This window comes from Brachyistius frenatus, unplaced genomic scaffold (genome assembly GCF_029030835.1).
Source record: "Brachyistius frenatus isolate BFR_SWC_R1_liver_20210118 unplaced genomic scaffold, ASM2903083v1 Contig_412, whole genome shotgun sequence".
In the NCBI taxonomy this organism is placed as follows: Eukaryota; Metazoa; Chordata; class Actinopteri; family Embiotocidae; genus Brachyistius; species Brachyistius frenatus.
Window position 1 is genome coordinate 141295 of NW_027211011.1, and position 15521 is coordinate 156815.

A 15521-nucleotide genomic window follows, 5' to 3' on the forward strand; every position below is an offset into this window, starting at 1 on the left:
ACTTTTAGATTTTTACACTGTCTATGTGACAAGATAACAACTATAAATACAAAAACAGCAAATACACCAACATAAAGCACAAAAGTAATAAAGTGACACTATGCATCTATACGGCCTGTTGTCCTCACACTGCACCCGTGTCACTAAAACTTTAAAGAATTCAATTATTAGCATTTAAAGTTTTAGTGACACCTTAATATTAAAGGTTTGTCTGTACTGTCTATATTTGGGAGCTTGTTTATATTTCCCAAAGCATCATTACACGTTGTATAAGACCTGAGGCGTACCCTGCACCTTGAAAATGCAGAAATTATTATTTTTCGTCGTTTAAATAGACATTTTTATTCACACAATCTGCTTTCAAATGATCAACTGGCTTCTTAGAGACAAACATAATGTACGTTTAACACTTGATTTACGTTAGAAGCGTGCACAGAGTTCCCAGATATCTCCTCCTGATGCAAAATGTTCCTCTCGGGTTTACTTAAATCCAATGACCCACAACATAAAAAGAACTGCAGATAAAAGTCAGTTCATTTAATTAACTTATCAAATGTGAATTAGCAGCTCCCTCTGGAGGCCTAAATGTGTCATTACAGATGTTGTCACACAAGGCAGTAAGTCAAAGCATAAAAAGTGAATCCATGCCTCTAATGTACAGCGGAAATAAAAGGGAAACGTTCACCACTATTTCCTTATGTTGTTGTTTTTTTTTCTTTGATTATTTGATGAATGAATTTGTTGGTTTGTTTGTTAATTTATTTAATCTACACACTCCGCCACAGTAGGGCGCGGGATGTGTCTTTAACGCTGGTTTGCGAACAGAAAACGTAGAAGAAGAAGAAGAAGACGAATAAGAAGGAGATGAAGAAGCGCAATGGTGCGACTATTTCTGACTGAGGGTTCATTTTAGCTGTTAAAAGTTGTAATAATTAGTTGTATTACAGCACACACACACACAGAGAGACATGCACCGCTGCACGGTGAGGTAAGAGGAGCTGCATTTTCTATCCATAACACCCACGTGGCCTGCATTTCTTTATTACTTGGGAGCGCAATCAGACGACCTTTGGCACAGTTAAGAAGAGATACATCTCCAAAGATACATAGTCCTACTTTTACGCACAAAATACGTCACCACATATTCATAAATATGATTATTTTTGTTTGTTTATATTGACAAAACGTGATATAAACGTTCCTGTCGAGAGGCTTGTGTAGTAACTACCGTATAACCAACGTGTTTATATGCATGCATATGAATGTTTGCAGTGAAGCCGGTTTCAAACGTTTATTAGCATTTAAAGGCGTCATTCAAAGCTGCAGTTTGTGTGAGTATCTACATTAAAGTGCATTCAAAGTCTATTCAAATAGATCAATAGCTCGGGGGTGGGGGGTGGGGGTGGGGATTTCAAGGTATTGATCTTTTAAGTGTCCAGAAGTGATCCAGCCAGCAGGGGGGCTCCAAAAACGAGCTACAACGGGTCAACAATGTGGGAAATGTAATTTAGTTCATTTTTTTGTATTATTTTAATCTTTCAAAGTGTTCACAGTGAAATGTTTATTTTTGGAGATCATAATTTTTTTTTTTTTTTTTTTGGTGCTCTTGAACTGTATTAGTTTATGCCAAGAAGTGTTCCTAATATTTTGTCCACCACAATCATATGCAGTAACCCTAATTGTTCGACATATTTGTCTGATATCATTTATTCTACAGATTGAGATTCTTTCACGCGATCGTCGCATCTTCTCCTTCGTTACTGTGTAATTTGTCAGGTCGTAAAACACGTTGTTTTCTCGTCTGAATCTGGTGGTGCAGGTTTGTGGAGCAGCGCTGGCTGCGTTCAGTCCGCTGTATGAGCTCCACGGTCGGGAGGAGGAGAGCTCTCCGCAGCGCCTTCCCGGTGCTGGACCTGCCCCTGCAGCCCGTCCACCAGCACGTGTATGAAGCAAACCTCCGGAACAGCAGCGCCTGTCATAAGAAGTAGGTTCTGCTGAGGTCAGCATATGTTTTACTTAAATTGTCTTTTTTTTTTTTTTTGAAAGTCCAATGGCGGTAGTGCATTTCATAACACTTTTTTAAATGGTAAACTGGGGTCACCCCCCCCCCCCATGTTGTTCTTTGTTTTGTTGGTGCTGCACATGTCCTCAGAATAAATAAGAGCATCTCTGTCTGTTTGCCAGGTACACAGAGTTCAGTGAGAAGGTGAGGAGAGGAGGAGGGGAGAACGCCACAGCCAGACACACTCAGAGGAACAAGAAGTTGCTGGTCAGGGATCGGCTGGGCCTCCTGTTGGACGATGAAGACTTCCTGGAGCTGTCGCCATTTGCTGGTCTGGGTCTGCCGTACGGGGACATTCCTTCAGCCGGCTGCCTGACCGGTCAGAAACCGCTCTCGCTTTCAGGCTGTCCTGTGTTTTTGTGACCGCGCGACAATCCCAAGTGCTAAGCATCCGCACCCGTCCGTATGTGTACATCCAGGCATCGGCAGGATCAACGGCCTGTGGTGTGTGTTCATTGCCAACGATGCCACGGTGAAAGGCGGCACGGCGTATCCAATCACGGTGAAGAAGCAGCTACGAGCGCAGGAAATAGCAATCCAGAACCGCCTGCCTTGCGTCTACCTGGTCGACTCTGGAGGAGCTTTCCTACCGCTGCAGGTCAACACACGAACACGCCTCAGATTTAATAACTGTGTAGGGAGAGGAGAGATGGGACGGCTGGTTGAATTCTACCGACTGCTACTCTTAATTCTAATTCAACTTCTTGCGTCCAAATGTCCAGTCCGAGATCTTTCCTGATAAGAACCAGGGAGGAAGGACGTTCTATAACGAGGCCATCATGTCTTCCATGAAGATCCCGCAGGTAAAAAAAAATCACGGAGAAACTGAGCCATCAGTTTGATCAGTATGAAATACATGCTGCTCCTCTTATGTCCATGTAAAACATGAAGCGGATCCAAACATTTAATATAAACAAAGTGGATTAAACCAACATACGGTGCTGCATATTTAAAGGAACCTGTTTGCTCTTGTGTCGCCTGCTTTAAGTTCCTTCTGTTTTGCATTTTCAGTATCGCAGAACCAGTTTTTGTGCACGTTAAGTTAAAAGTTTAAAAGCTTTAGTGGGGATTCATGCAGCTTTTGTATCAGGATGGCAATATGTAAGTGTAGCAGACCCGCTCTGTGCTTTTATACTTATTTATGCCTTAGTCTTTGGGCCTTTATCAGGAAAATTGACTTGTTGGTACATGGTAAATGCTCACTGACAGAAGATTTCCTGTCATTTGATAAAGAGAGAAAAGATTCTTTGGTTCCTTCCCATTCAAGTTTTTTTTTTGTGTCACGACATTGTAAAACATTACTGTCAGTGTTAACAGCAAATGTCCAGACACATATCTGCATTATAATGCAATAAAAAGTCACAGCTTAAATGTCTTTTGAGTTGCAGTGTGAATTTCAAATCACTGAATGCTCCCAAAGGTGTCGGTGGTGTGCGGGTCGTGCACGGCGGGCGGAGCTTACATCCCCACTATGGCGGAGGAGGCGGTGATGGTGCACCGCATAGGGACCATATTCTTGGGAGGACCGCCGCTCGTCAAAGCCGCCACGGGAGAGGAGGTGACACCGGAGGACCTGGGAGGAGCCCGGCTCCACGCTGAGTAGGTCCATAAATCAAACGCACCCCAACCAGACTCGGAGCTGTTGGTTCGTATTGCCCGTCTGTGAGTTTACCGTCCCGTTTCAGGGTGAGCGGCTGCGTGGACCATTTTGCCTGGGATGAGAAGGAGGCGTTCAACTACACGCGGAACATCATATCGACACTGAACTTCCACCTGCCCGAGGAAGATGAGGGGGAGACGAAGAAGAGCAGAGCGGAGGAGGAGCCGCTGTACAGCTCGGAGGAGCTTTCGGGGCTCGCGCCGCAGAGTTACAACTACACTGTGGATGTTAAAATGGTACAGCGAGCAAAAACACGCAACGCTACCTGCCGTGTAGATTTCACCAGCTCGTGTCTGTCATGTTATTATTTCACTGTCGAATGATTCAGCATTAATAACACACAGCTGCTTGTTTCGGTCTGACGGTCTGTCCAGGTTGTCAGTCGGCTGATAGACGGCAGCCGCTTCCAGGAGTTTAAAGCTCGCTACGGAACCACACTCGTCACTGGCTTTGCAAAGATACATGGGTACACACACACACACACACACACACACACACACACACACACACACACACACAAATTCACCATACACTCACCGAGCACTTTATTAGGAACACCTGCGCAATCTAGTGTAATCCAGTACAACAGCTCTTCCATAAATTCAACTGGTTGACATCGTGCGTTCCTAATATTTTGGCTCTCTCAGCGGAGCGGACAAAATATTGGGAACACTATTTAATATAATGTCGATCTTATTACTTGTCATTGTATAAAATTACTGATCATTGTAAAAATGTTTATTCATATGGCCAGCAGGATCTCTCTCCCACTGGCCAAATGTAAACACAAATGTTGAATGGAGGATTAAAATAAATCGGCCACATATGATTGGCAGCTTGTTGGTAGAAACCTGAGCTTGACTGAACCAGTGACTCTATATAAAAGTGTTCGTAGCTTCCGGGTCTGAAAAATGAGGCCGATGCGCGAGTGTCTTCAGCTGCAATACCACCAATTGCCACTAGAGGAAAAACCTCCGGCTCCATAGACTCCCATTCAACTTGTCTAATTCGAAGTCAATACATTTTTTTCCACAAGTTATCTCGGTGTTGTTAGCTAAAGTCGCTCCTTCCTATTAGTTTTCTGGAGGTCCATCTGAAAATAATCCCGTCATGAATTAGAAAATAAGCTTGAAAAGGCGTGTCCTTGGGGGCGTGTCCTTTTGATTGACAGGCCTGTGATGCAGTCAGATTACGGCTATCGGTGGGCGGGTTCACAAACCAACAGGTGACGTCGCCGCTAGGACTGAACTGATCGGCCTCTAATTTGATGTTTTAAATTTAAAATGTGTTTGTGTAACTTCCTTGTGTATGTACCTTTTGTTAGCCACCTGGTGGGAGTAGTAGCCAACAACGGAGAGCTGTCGTACGAGGCCGCGCTGAAAGGAAGCCACTTCGTCCAGTTGTGCGACCAGAGAGACGTCCCGCTCCTCTTCCTCCAGAACACGGCACCTACAGCTGCAGCAACACCGTCCATGAAACAGGTACTCATCACCGCCTGTAAAACACACACACACACACACACACACACACACACACACACACACACACACACACACACACACACACACACACACACACACACACACACACACACACACAAACTGTCCAGGTCTGTGCAAATGAAAGTGCTAATTAGGGTTTATGATGTTGCATAATATATGTGAAAGTTGATCAATCTTATTTTACCTTTCAAAAAAGATGTTTTTGGAAATCAAAGAACAAATCGGCTTCAGAATTTAAATAACTTTTGACGCCTCGTCACTGTCAGTCAAACTGACCTTAAATACCATTATTTTCTTTTAAATCCCTCTCCCGTGTGTCTGTCATGCAGGCAGAGATCAACACGAACCGTCTGAAGGCTCAGGGCTCCATGATGTCCGCGGTGGCGTGCGCCTCCGTCCCCAAAATCACCGTGGTGATCGGTGGTTGCCACGGTGCCGACAGCTACGCCATGGTGAGCGACTCATTTCACACATTTCTGGAGTTCAAAAGTTTTAATATCTTTAATGTAGAAAGTTGCATTGTCAGCTGTGCTGCAGATGTTAAAAAGAAACAGCTGGTTTCCGATGATTTGAATCTTGCTTCCTGTCCCGCGCCTGTCTCCAGTGCGGACGCTCGTTTGATCCTAATTTCCTGTTCCTGTGGCCCAACGCCAGAGTGGCTGTGACGGCCCCGGGTCACGCCGGGTCTCTGCTCCCCCCCGACGCCGAGCAGCAGGAGGAGGAGAGACTCAACGGGAGATTAAAGGAGGAGAGCTCAGCTTTCTTCTCCTCGGGCAGGATGTGGGACGACGGGGTCGTTCTGCCTCAGGACACCAGGAAGGTAAAATAACCTTCAGTTTAAAGTATTAAAACGAAAAGCACTCTGCGGTCCTTAACGTTGTCGTTTGTCTGTTTTTCGTCCGCAGGTTCTCGGAGACTCCCTGGACATCATCAAACAGCAGCAGTATCAGCTGTCTACAGAGAAACTGCGGTCGACACTTCTTCGTATGTAGAGGCGTCGATCCTCCTCGTCACTTTCTCCGGACGCTACGAGCCTCCGTCTGTCACTTCCGTTTAACGGTCCCACATTTTGCAGTTCTCAGATGTTTTATTTGCGGTCTCGATATCCATAAGACCACGTTTTTAGACTTAAAAGATTAAATATTTATAACAAATGTTTTTACTGTTTATATATTTTTACAACCATCTGCACTGTACATAAAGCTATTAAGTCAAAACACTCGAGAAAGAGACTCCTGGAAAATCCTGCGAAAGTGCCTCATCAGGTTTTGTTTTTCTTCCTCATATTTCCATTAAGTGTCAGAACTGTGAAGGTTCGCCACATCTCGACTAGCGGATAGTCGCCCAGTAATACAACACGTGAGGATTTGTCACGTGAAGTGATGCTCGGGCTTCTGTTTGGTCTTTTTGAGCCTTAAACCAGTTCAGAAAAGGAATCATTTTTTTAAGGAATTTTTCTTTTTCAGATTATTATGTGTAAAAATAATTGAATCCACTGTCTAAAATCACTTCATAAGAACTTCAACGTGTGGCAACGTAATGGTCAGTCATTTTAGGATTTTTTTTTTTTTTTAATTATAAATGTGAAGTAAATATAGTAATATTGCCTTTTTATTTGTATGAAATTAGATTAAAAACATTTTCAAAACTTGTGTTTTTTTAATTGCAGCTCTTGACTAATCTCAATCATGGATTTAAACATGCTCACTGTCGTAAATGTGGCTGTTTTTGACGAAGTCGGAGTGAAGCATTGTTTGTTGTTGTCACATTGATTTAAAAAGAGAAATTTACATTAACATGAGATTCAAGACGAGGAACTAAACAACGGTATCATGTATTTTCCTAATAATCAGCTTACAGAGTACTGAAACTTAAAGCTGCAATAATTGATTTAATTGGCCAGTAGGGGGCATAAGACAACATATACCAAGTAATTTTACACATGTACAATACTAGTCAATTACAGCTAATAAGTTGATTTTAAATGATTTTTTTTTTCTGTAATCAAACAATCATTTAGATGATTTCAAACAAAATGTCAAATATTTGATGGTTTGTTGTCAGATTTGAGAATGTACTGATTTCTTCTGTTTTAAATCACAGACATTTTAAGATCTTAGTTGTTTTTTTTTAATGCTGGTAGGAATAAACAGGATATTTCATAAATTTGGCTGTTGTGAACTGTGATTAAAATTCATTAATCATGCAAAAAAAAAAAAAAAAATCAAACGACTAATCGATAATTGTTGTTACACGTAGGGCTGCCGACAAGCCGAATTATCAGTCAGAGACCCTTCAGTCCACTGAGATTCTTCAAGTCGAGCAGTTGTGTCTTTTAACTTTTTTTTTTTTTAAAGATTTACATTTATTTTACACACAGACATCAAAATATTGGGTTTTTGTACATATATGTTACCATAAGTTGTCTCTTTTTGCTTATCGTGTCGAAATCAGCAAGCAGATGAAAGATTAAAATGTGATCTCCAACAACAGCTCAAAGGAGCTTTTATGTAATAATTTATTTGACAGGATTTGATGTCTAAATAACAACATTAACAGGTGATTTCAAATGTTTTTATTTGTATAAAAATGTTTAAAATATCTTCAGCAAAAATATTGTTTGTATTTAATTGCAGCTCTTGCTTTGCAAGGATGATTTCAGACATGTGGAGATGCCATTTATTGATTATGAAATACGATGTTTCTCATGCAGCAGAAGCTGCTGTTTTTGTTAAAGGACCACAGTTAGTTTCTGTGTTCACATTGCTGCTCTTAGCCAGCAGCTACACGACAGTTCAACTGATTATTAACATGTCATTTATCCACACATTACATGTTTTATAATACGTCCCATGGGTGTGGTGAAGAAAAATAATGCTTACTGTAAATGTATTATTAGTTCAGCAGCAGCTTTGCCAGAAACTATTTTGAAGTTCATTTCTAAATAAAAAAAATTACTTAGCTGGCAGGAAAGTGAGATGGACTGGTGTGTTTGGACAAAGGTCAGAGGTCACGGTTTGTACATCCCGTGCAAGGTGACGGGGATGATGGTGTTGACCTCGGCCCTGGCGAGCTCCGTCAGCTTCACGGCATCCAGCACCAGCAGGAAGCCCGGTCTCTCTGCACCCGGCTTCACCACGATACTCAGCAACACACCTGCAAAACCCCCAGACATGTCCACTTATTATTTATCTTCCATATCTGTCGGTATTCTGAATTCAACGATTGCCTGCAGCTCACTCTCAAGTCGTGAATGTTGGAGCTTCCTATTAAGCCTCCGTGTCGCTCGCCTTTTTTGTAACCGGCTTAAACCTGCGGTGCAGAAAGCTTTTGTCTCCCCCTTCTGCCACGGTAGGGTAATTACAAAAACATCACAGGGCTCTGCGCTAAGCCGGCTCCGTCGATAAATTGTTTTGAGCACAACATTTCCTGTGAAAATGCATCATTTCACAAACCCAATTTGATCCATTCGGTCCAATAACATTTGAAAAGTCTAGTAGAGCCACATGATTGAAGTATTTTATGCCTCATTTAAGTTAGCAAAGAACTAAAGTGGGAGTTAGCCTCTGGTCGGCTCGGGAATGTCTCACCAGACACCAGATTTAAAAACTGATTTGTACAGAGATTTACTTGGTGGTGTTGCGTGAACTCGACTGGCAAAAGCTCGAGTGTAACAAGACGCTCTTTTATATGTAAAATTCTCGGCGCTCAACCTTTAATATTTATATTCATCAGGGTTTTTCCCTCCAATTATAAGACTGGCGAGTCTTTCTGAGTGCACCGGCCATAAAAGTATTTCGTTAGTTTTAATGTTGCAGGACTTTTGCGGAGGCTCCTGTAATGTGTTTTGCTGTCATAGAGGAAATAAATCCATGACGAGTGAAAATGAATTCACAGCATGAGCTCGATAAAGAAAGTTCCCCCCCCCCCAAAAAAAAATAGTCGAGAAAAATTGAGAAAGGAATCAGCGCGTGAGTTTGACATGAGAATGTGTCCCACCGTCGTCCTCCTCCGTGGCTCCGGGCGTCGCTACGAACAGCGGCTCCGATGGGTAACAGTCCTCCTCCTGCCACACCCACGTCTCTTTGGTCTGCACGTTCAGCTTCAAGATCTACAGCAAGTTCACAAGAGACACCACGCAGCTGTCACCACCGCCTCCACGCCGGATGTGCCGACGTGCCAGTTCACCTCACGAGACCCGACGGCTGTCCTCGCCTCCTGCTGTGAATGAGTGAAGCGCTCCTTACCCTGTCGGGGATGAAGTGGTTGAGTCCGAGGCCGTAGGCGAAGGAGTACTTCTTCCCACAACACTGAGAGTAGTTGATCTGTGGAAACTCGAACGCTGAGAGAGACACAAAGAAAGACATGGGGGGGGGGGACAAAAAAAAGGGGGAAAAAGACAGACGTGAAAACAATATTAGCATCAGTATAATGTGTGTCCTGTTAGAATACACATACAAAGCATACATATTAAAGTATAATGTTTGATATCTGCATAAAAGTCACATACAAACTGCACATTTGACTGAATACTGAGTTTTTTTCTGGCATTAAGAGTTGTAACTAAATATACGGTGTGTGTGCGTGTGTGTGTGTGTGTGTGTGACTGCCGGTTCATGCTGCTGTATATTGTGAATGAGCTGTGTGTGTGGTACCCTGTCGAGGTCCGGAAAACAGGACTTCAGGTTCGAGCCAGATGGTGCCGTCGCTACGAAGGACCGCAGTCGCTGTAGTGTAGGACAGAGACACCAGGTTCTTCCCCTGCTCCTCCTGAACACACACAAACACACACCAGACCTTATTGCCTTTCATTTATTTACATAACAAATTTTTTTTTTTTTTTAAATACAAAAATAATTATAATTACTGCCTGTACACAAGGTAGTTGGATTATATCTTCACCAGGAGGCATCTAAGATCTAAAATATTATTCTTATTAATAATAAAATAATAATAATAATAACATAATGAGCCAATTATGATGAATGCTGTTCCTGAACATGATTAACCACATTAGTAATAACCAAGTGGCAACTAACAGTGACGTCGCCCATCGGTGTGAAAATGACCGTTAGCTCGAGTTCGTATTTTGGCCGGCGCCACCTCGCTGGTCCACGAGCTGTGGATCTGACTCAATCTGATTGGAAACCCGACGATACTACGTCCCGTCCACCGATAGCAGTGATCTGACTGCACCACAGGCCTGTCAATCAAACCTCCCCCCGCCCACCCGCCAAAAAAAAACCACGTCCTTTTGAAGCGTATTTTAGAATTAAAGATGGAATTATTTTCAGATGGACCGCAAGAAAACTAATTAGAAAGAATGACTTTAGCTAACAACACCGAGATAACTCATGGAGAAATTTGATTGGCTTAGAATTTCCTGAGAGAAGTTGAATGGGAGTCTACGGAGCCGGAGGCTTTTTGGAGCCGACCTCTAGTGGCACTCGTTGGTATCGCAACTTAAGGCACTTCCGCTTCCGCCTCATTTTTCAGACCTGGAAGCTACATTCATTTTTTTATCTAGTGTGTGTGTGTGTGTGTGTGTGTGTGTGTGTGTGTGTGTGTGTGTGTGTGTGTGTGTGTGTGTGTGTGTGTGTGTGTGTGTGTGTGTGTGTGTGTGTGTGTGTGTGTGTAGACTCACCCTGTGAATATCCAGCGGCAGGACGTATCTTCTGACCTCAGGCTGGGGAGCTCTCATCGCTGCTTTCTTCACCTCCTCCCAGTCCTCCTTCAAATTGGCCAAGTACAGGTAGCTGTACACAAAGTCATGGCTGCGGAGACAGAAAGAGAGAAAGATGTCGGCACGAGACGGTTGCACACAAAACTGTCACCCACAGCGTCACGCTCACCCTTTCCACGTGCAGAGGTCGACCACGATGAATCCTTCGTCTTCGTAGGCGTTGATGTGATGAAAGAGGTTGAAAGCCGACGTCCTGAACTTGTGGCTGCTCATGTAACCCGCTGGGTCCTTAGCGGCCAGGTGGAACCAGGTCTGCAACACGGAGACGTGGTCACGGACGATATTTTGTTCAATGGCAACTCAAATTTAAACATGCGAATAAAAAAAATTCCCTGACGCTCCGTCGGCTCGGCCCGACCCGGCCTTACCCCCATGCTGCAGTTGGATTCAAAGCAGTCCATGTAAGTGGCTCCTCTGAAGCTCCACGCCGACAGGAACTTCAGCAGGTTGATCTTCACCGGCTGCTCCACAAATACAAAATAGTTGTCCGTCATACCGAAACTACAGACAAGCAAGCAAACGGAGAGAAAGATTAAAGTTCGTTTTTTTAATGGTAGGGCATCAAATACGGAAGGTATTTCTGAGACAAGTGTACCTGTGAACGTAGGAGGGCTTTAACCTCTCACTGCTCGGCAGCTGGACCACCACTTGGGATTTCTCTAAGGGGTCTGATTTATCTGGAAACACACAGATACACGCTTATCGTTTTACTTCTCTGTTTTTAAGCTGCAGCAAATCGTGAAATAGACACGCCTGTCCACTACAGCAAAACGTAAAGTAGGTACGCTTGGCGACGTCCAGGCGTGACAGTTACACGTTTTCCTGTAGTGGACAAAAAATGAAACCCAAAGTGTGCTTTCAACCATGTGATTTACAGGAAAACAAAACTATTCGCAAAAACACATGGTTGGGGAAACAAAATGGTTAGCGCGAACAGGACTCACCTTTCTGAGCAGGTGGGATCTTGACGATGTTATACGCCAGACTCAAGTTCTTGCCAAAGCAGTTTCCGATGTTATAGACTGTACCATCTGCCTCGATGTGGGGGTGGGCAGTCACCCCGTTCACTGAGAGGTACTTGCACAGGTCCACCTAATGTAGGGTCAAACACACACGACAGCGAGCGAATTAAATAAATAAGTTAAAATATTGATGTTTAATGCTGCGAGTGACACTTTTAAAAAACGTAGTTTTCGTACTTAAATGGGCAGATGGTTTCTATGGTATATCATCCTAAATCAGTAATCATTTCAAAGGTGTCATCAAACTTTAAATACTCAAAGATGCGATCGAAGTTTAAATACACTCATGAGGGGGGGTCATAAAATATTTATTCTTTCATCTCAGGCCTGTAAGTTCTGGAAAATAATGGTGGATTCAAATTTACACTGTGATCTTATTAGTCCTCCACAATCTGAAGCCACACGCCACAAGACGTGGATATTTCAAGTCGAAAAGGGGAAATCCCCGATGATCTAGTCGGAGGCGCTTTTCCATGGAAACCAACTCTCAGATTCGCCGTTCTGTCTTTTTATTTGCAGTAAATCTTACGTTCAATAATTGAGCCTGATTTTGGAAGACGATTTTTTTTTTTTTTTTTTTTTTTTCTCGACACAACATTCCCACCTTCTTTAACGTCTCCAGCGAATCGGGATCAACCCTGGTGATGTAATTGGTCTCGGTGACGGCGTAGAAGTCTTCACCGATTGGATAGAGGTTCACCACACAGTTGTCGGTCACCTCGATGCCTCGGAAGTAAGTGAAGAACCTAAACAGATACGAGGAAAACTGACGATAAGTTTATATTCCACCAGTCTTTCTGTTAAGTCGTGACTATTTTACATTAATCACCCACAATATTTTTGGACCAATCAAAAATTCAGCTGGAAAGTTGACTAACGTCTGAGCACGCAGGTTCGGGGGTTTACCTGGAGAAGATGTTTTTGCAGGGGTCCGGATAGGCCGCGGTGCCGAACTCGGTGATGACCACTCGGTTCTCGGTCATGCCACGAACGTACGCATCGGTCCGGAGAAACCTGAGCACAAAGATCGCACACAATTTCATTTCAAAGCGCTTGAAACAGAAAACATCTGAATTCTCAGAGAGGTTCGTTGGGGGATTTTTGTGGTTTGCAGCTGTTTTATGTCCCTATTTTGTTTTTGTCTCTTACTCTGCAACATTCCAGTGAATTTACTCTCAGCTGCACCGAACTGCATGCCAAAAATCAGATGTTATAAAAAAGCCTGAATCTGGAGTTGGATCTGCGTGGGATACATGTGCCAGATTTTTTTTTTTTTGAAGAGTAAAGAGAAATGAAAACAATAAAAATACGCAAAAATGCCCGACACAGCGATGTTATGTAACCCCTTAAAACAACCGCATTTATGTCCAGATCGCCGCCAAAAACTAGTTCAGAAGCACAAAAGTTCACAACTTATTTGAAAGGAGCACTTTTCAAAGCAGCACTACAAGTGCGTCATTAAAGAAAGAGACAAAATCACACGAAGATAAAACAGCATGTTTTAAAAGTGTGGAAAAACTGAAATAGATGTAGCTATCATCTCAGAACAGGAACGGGGAAAAAAAAAAAAGTGCTCTGATTTTGTAAGACATCGAGAAGTAGTCTTACTTCCTGTAGTAGGTCACCTGACCGTCCTTCAGGTCAAACTTGTGCATGAGAGCCTGTCCGTCAAACAGGTGGTGAAAAGGTTCGCTTCCCATCTCGAACAGACCGGGACCCATCCTGAGAAGACTGCCTCCCAGCCATGATGGGATATCACCTGCGTACACACACGACGGCACAAATGAAGGACTTTTTTTTTTTTTGTATTTAACTTCACACAATCACCTTGTAATTCCAGAATATTTTAATTCACAGGACTGATGCAGCGGGTGGAGGCCTGAGGCTTGGTGACAGGGACCTTTGATCACTGCACAACATTCAGTTCAATAAAAAGTTATTAACGTGGAAAAATACACTTGACAAGTTTATTCAAAAGAAAATATTTGTCACCATTTATTCCTGACTCGTACGGTAGCTGTCTGAAAACCGTTTGTCGGAGGGTGTTCGCTTCAACAGAGGAGGTTAAAGGTTAAAGTTAATCCCGTCTTGTGGAGCCACCTCTAGAGGGTGTGTGTGTGTGTGTGTGTGTGTGTGTGTGTGTGTGTGTGTGTGTGTGGTGTGGTGGTGGTGGGGGGGGGGGTTCTTACCGGTGATTACTGCCGGTATCGGTTCATTCAGCTCCTCCACCGTCTCAAAGATCTTCTTGTAGCCTGCAGCAGGATGCTCCACACTGGAGAGAAGAAAAAAAATCATTCCAACTCGGTCACAAAAATGTCTCTAGTTTCTTTTGTATGAAAAAACAACAACAACAACATGTTAGTGAGTGGTTTGCTGTTGAATCAGGACAATCTCTAAACACTGATTTATTCATTCTAAAATGCAGAAAATGGACCTTGTGGTGTGTTTGTTTCCTTTCTTGTTTCCACACATCCCCTTGAACTTTCCTTTTTTTTTCTTATCCTTTTTTTTAAAAGCTTTTTTTCAATCATCTGCATCTCCGACTTGATTTTTTTTTTTGTCATCTTTCTGGTCACATAAACTATCAAAGTTTCATTTTTCTTTCTTTATCATTTAAAAAAAACAACTTTCTTTACTTTTGTTTCTTTTTGTCTTTCTTTCTTGGGAGATTTGATGACAAGACTCAGAGCTTAGTTGAGTTTTTCTCCTGTTACGGTGAAAAAGATCAACGGGAAAACTCTGCATCGTCTAAAAATCTTCTCAGTTGACTCAGAACAACAAGCTGCCTCCTCCGATTTCATTCCTGAGAGCCAGTAAACGGGAACTTTGAGAAGTCGTTCTAATGTTTTGTTGTCTTGAACATTTTATTCTCAAGCATACACTGGAAAAAAAAAAAAAAAAAAAAAAGGCAAAGCTGCACTCACCGGCTGACCATGCTGCTGAATGCTCTTCACACACTTTCTGAACTCAAACATGCACACCACTTGTTTGCAAAGGCGAGAGACTCTGGCTTGCATTTAAACCACGCAGATTTCCTGTGGTGAGCGATGGAAAAAACTGGGACCCCTCCTCCCTCCTCCAATTTCACACTCCCCTTTTCCATCCTTCCTCGCTCCCTGTCCTCCTCCTCCTCCTCCTCCTCTCCTCCCGTTTCCTCTTTCATGCCTTTGCCCCCCCCCCCCCCCACTCCTCCACCCCACCCCACCGCACCTTCCCCCAGTCTCAACCAGAGCTGAACAAACCGGCTTTGTCTCCGCTTGTTTCAGCCGTCTTGGCTTCCCAAGCAGGATTTTTCTCCGGGCCACTTAAACAAGGTCTCCACTAACCTGGGAACACTCACACACCTTCCGGTGACGTGGGTCGAACTAAAAAAAAATAAAAAAATAAATAAAAAAAAAGAATTCAGCTTTGAAAAGCAGTGCGTTGTCGTTGTTTAAAGGTGGATGTGCATGTCGAGAGATCCTGTCTAATTAGTTCCAGACATCTTCGACTGACACTGAGCAGGGAGGGGGAGCAGCACACAGAAAAGTTC

General features: G+C 43.2%; 2 protein-coding genes across 2 annotated transcripts; one reads left to right on the top strand and one right to left on the bottom strand.

Annotated features, from left to right (window-relative positions):
- Positions 1-848: 848 nt before the first annotated feature.
- LOC138636884 (biotin-dependent 3-methylcrotonyl-coenzyme A carboxylase beta1 subunit) lies at positions 849-6872 on the top strand. The gene is made up of 12 exons (XM_069725179.1): positions 849-988; positions 1820-1984; positions 2185-2381; positions 2482-2660; positions 2785-2865; positions 3483-3661; positions 3748-3958; positions 4097-4188; positions 5047-5203; positions 5554-5676; positions 5829-6044; positions 6130-6872. The coding sequence occupies exons 1-12, from the start codon at positions 969-971 to the stop codon at positions 6214-6216; spliced, it is 1707 nt and encodes a 568-aa protein (XP_069581280.1). The 5' UTR covers positions 849-968; the 3' UTR covers positions 6217-6872.
- Positions 6873-7462: 590 nt separating this feature from the next.
- On the bottom strand, positions 7463-15016 carry LOC138636885 (retinal Mueller cells isomerohydrolase-like). Its single transcript, XM_069725180.1, has 14 exons — positions 14914-15016; positions 14179-14261; positions 13598-13748; positions 12896-13003; positions 12594-12735; positions 11912-12059; positions 11563-11644; positions 11336-11468; positions 11077-11219; positions 10869-10998; positions 9880-9994; positions 9472-9566; positions 9224-9335; positions 7463-8380 (listed from the first exon to the last, which is right to left on the bottom strand). Exons 1-14 carry the CDS (start codon positions 14922-14924, stop codon positions 8235-8237), a joined length of 1599 nt encoding a protein of 532 aa, XP_069581281.1. The 5' UTR covers positions 14925-15016; the 3' UTR covers positions 7463-8234.
- Between the last annotated feature and the right edge of the window lie 505 nt (positions 15017-15521).

What these genes read in the sequence shown, in the direction of transcription:
- LOC138636884 (XM_069725179.1), top strand. Translation starts at nt 969, where the DNA reads ATGCACCGCTGCACGGTGAG. An exon ending in GAGCTTTCCTACCGCTGCAG is followed by an intron (nt 2,661 to 2,784) that starts GTCAACACACGA and finishes CCAAATGTCCAG; the next exon opens with TCCGAGATCTTTCCTGATAA. An exon ending in ACACTGTGGATGTTAAAATG is followed by an intron (nt 3,959 to 4,096) that starts GTACAGCGAGCA and finishes CGGTCTGTCCAG; the next exon opens with GTTGTCAGTCGGCTGATAGA.
- LOC138636885 (XM_069725180.1), bottom strand. An exon ending in ACCACTTCATCCCCGACAGG is followed by an intron (nt 9,336 to 9,471) that starts GTAAGGAGCGCT and finishes AACTTGCTGTAG; the next exon opens with ATCTTGAAGCTGAACGTGCA. An exon ending in AGCCACGGAGGAGGACGACG is followed by an intron (nt 8,381 to 9,223) that starts GTGGGACACATT and finishes GGGGTTTTGCAG; the next exon opens with GTGTGTTGCTGAGTATCGTG.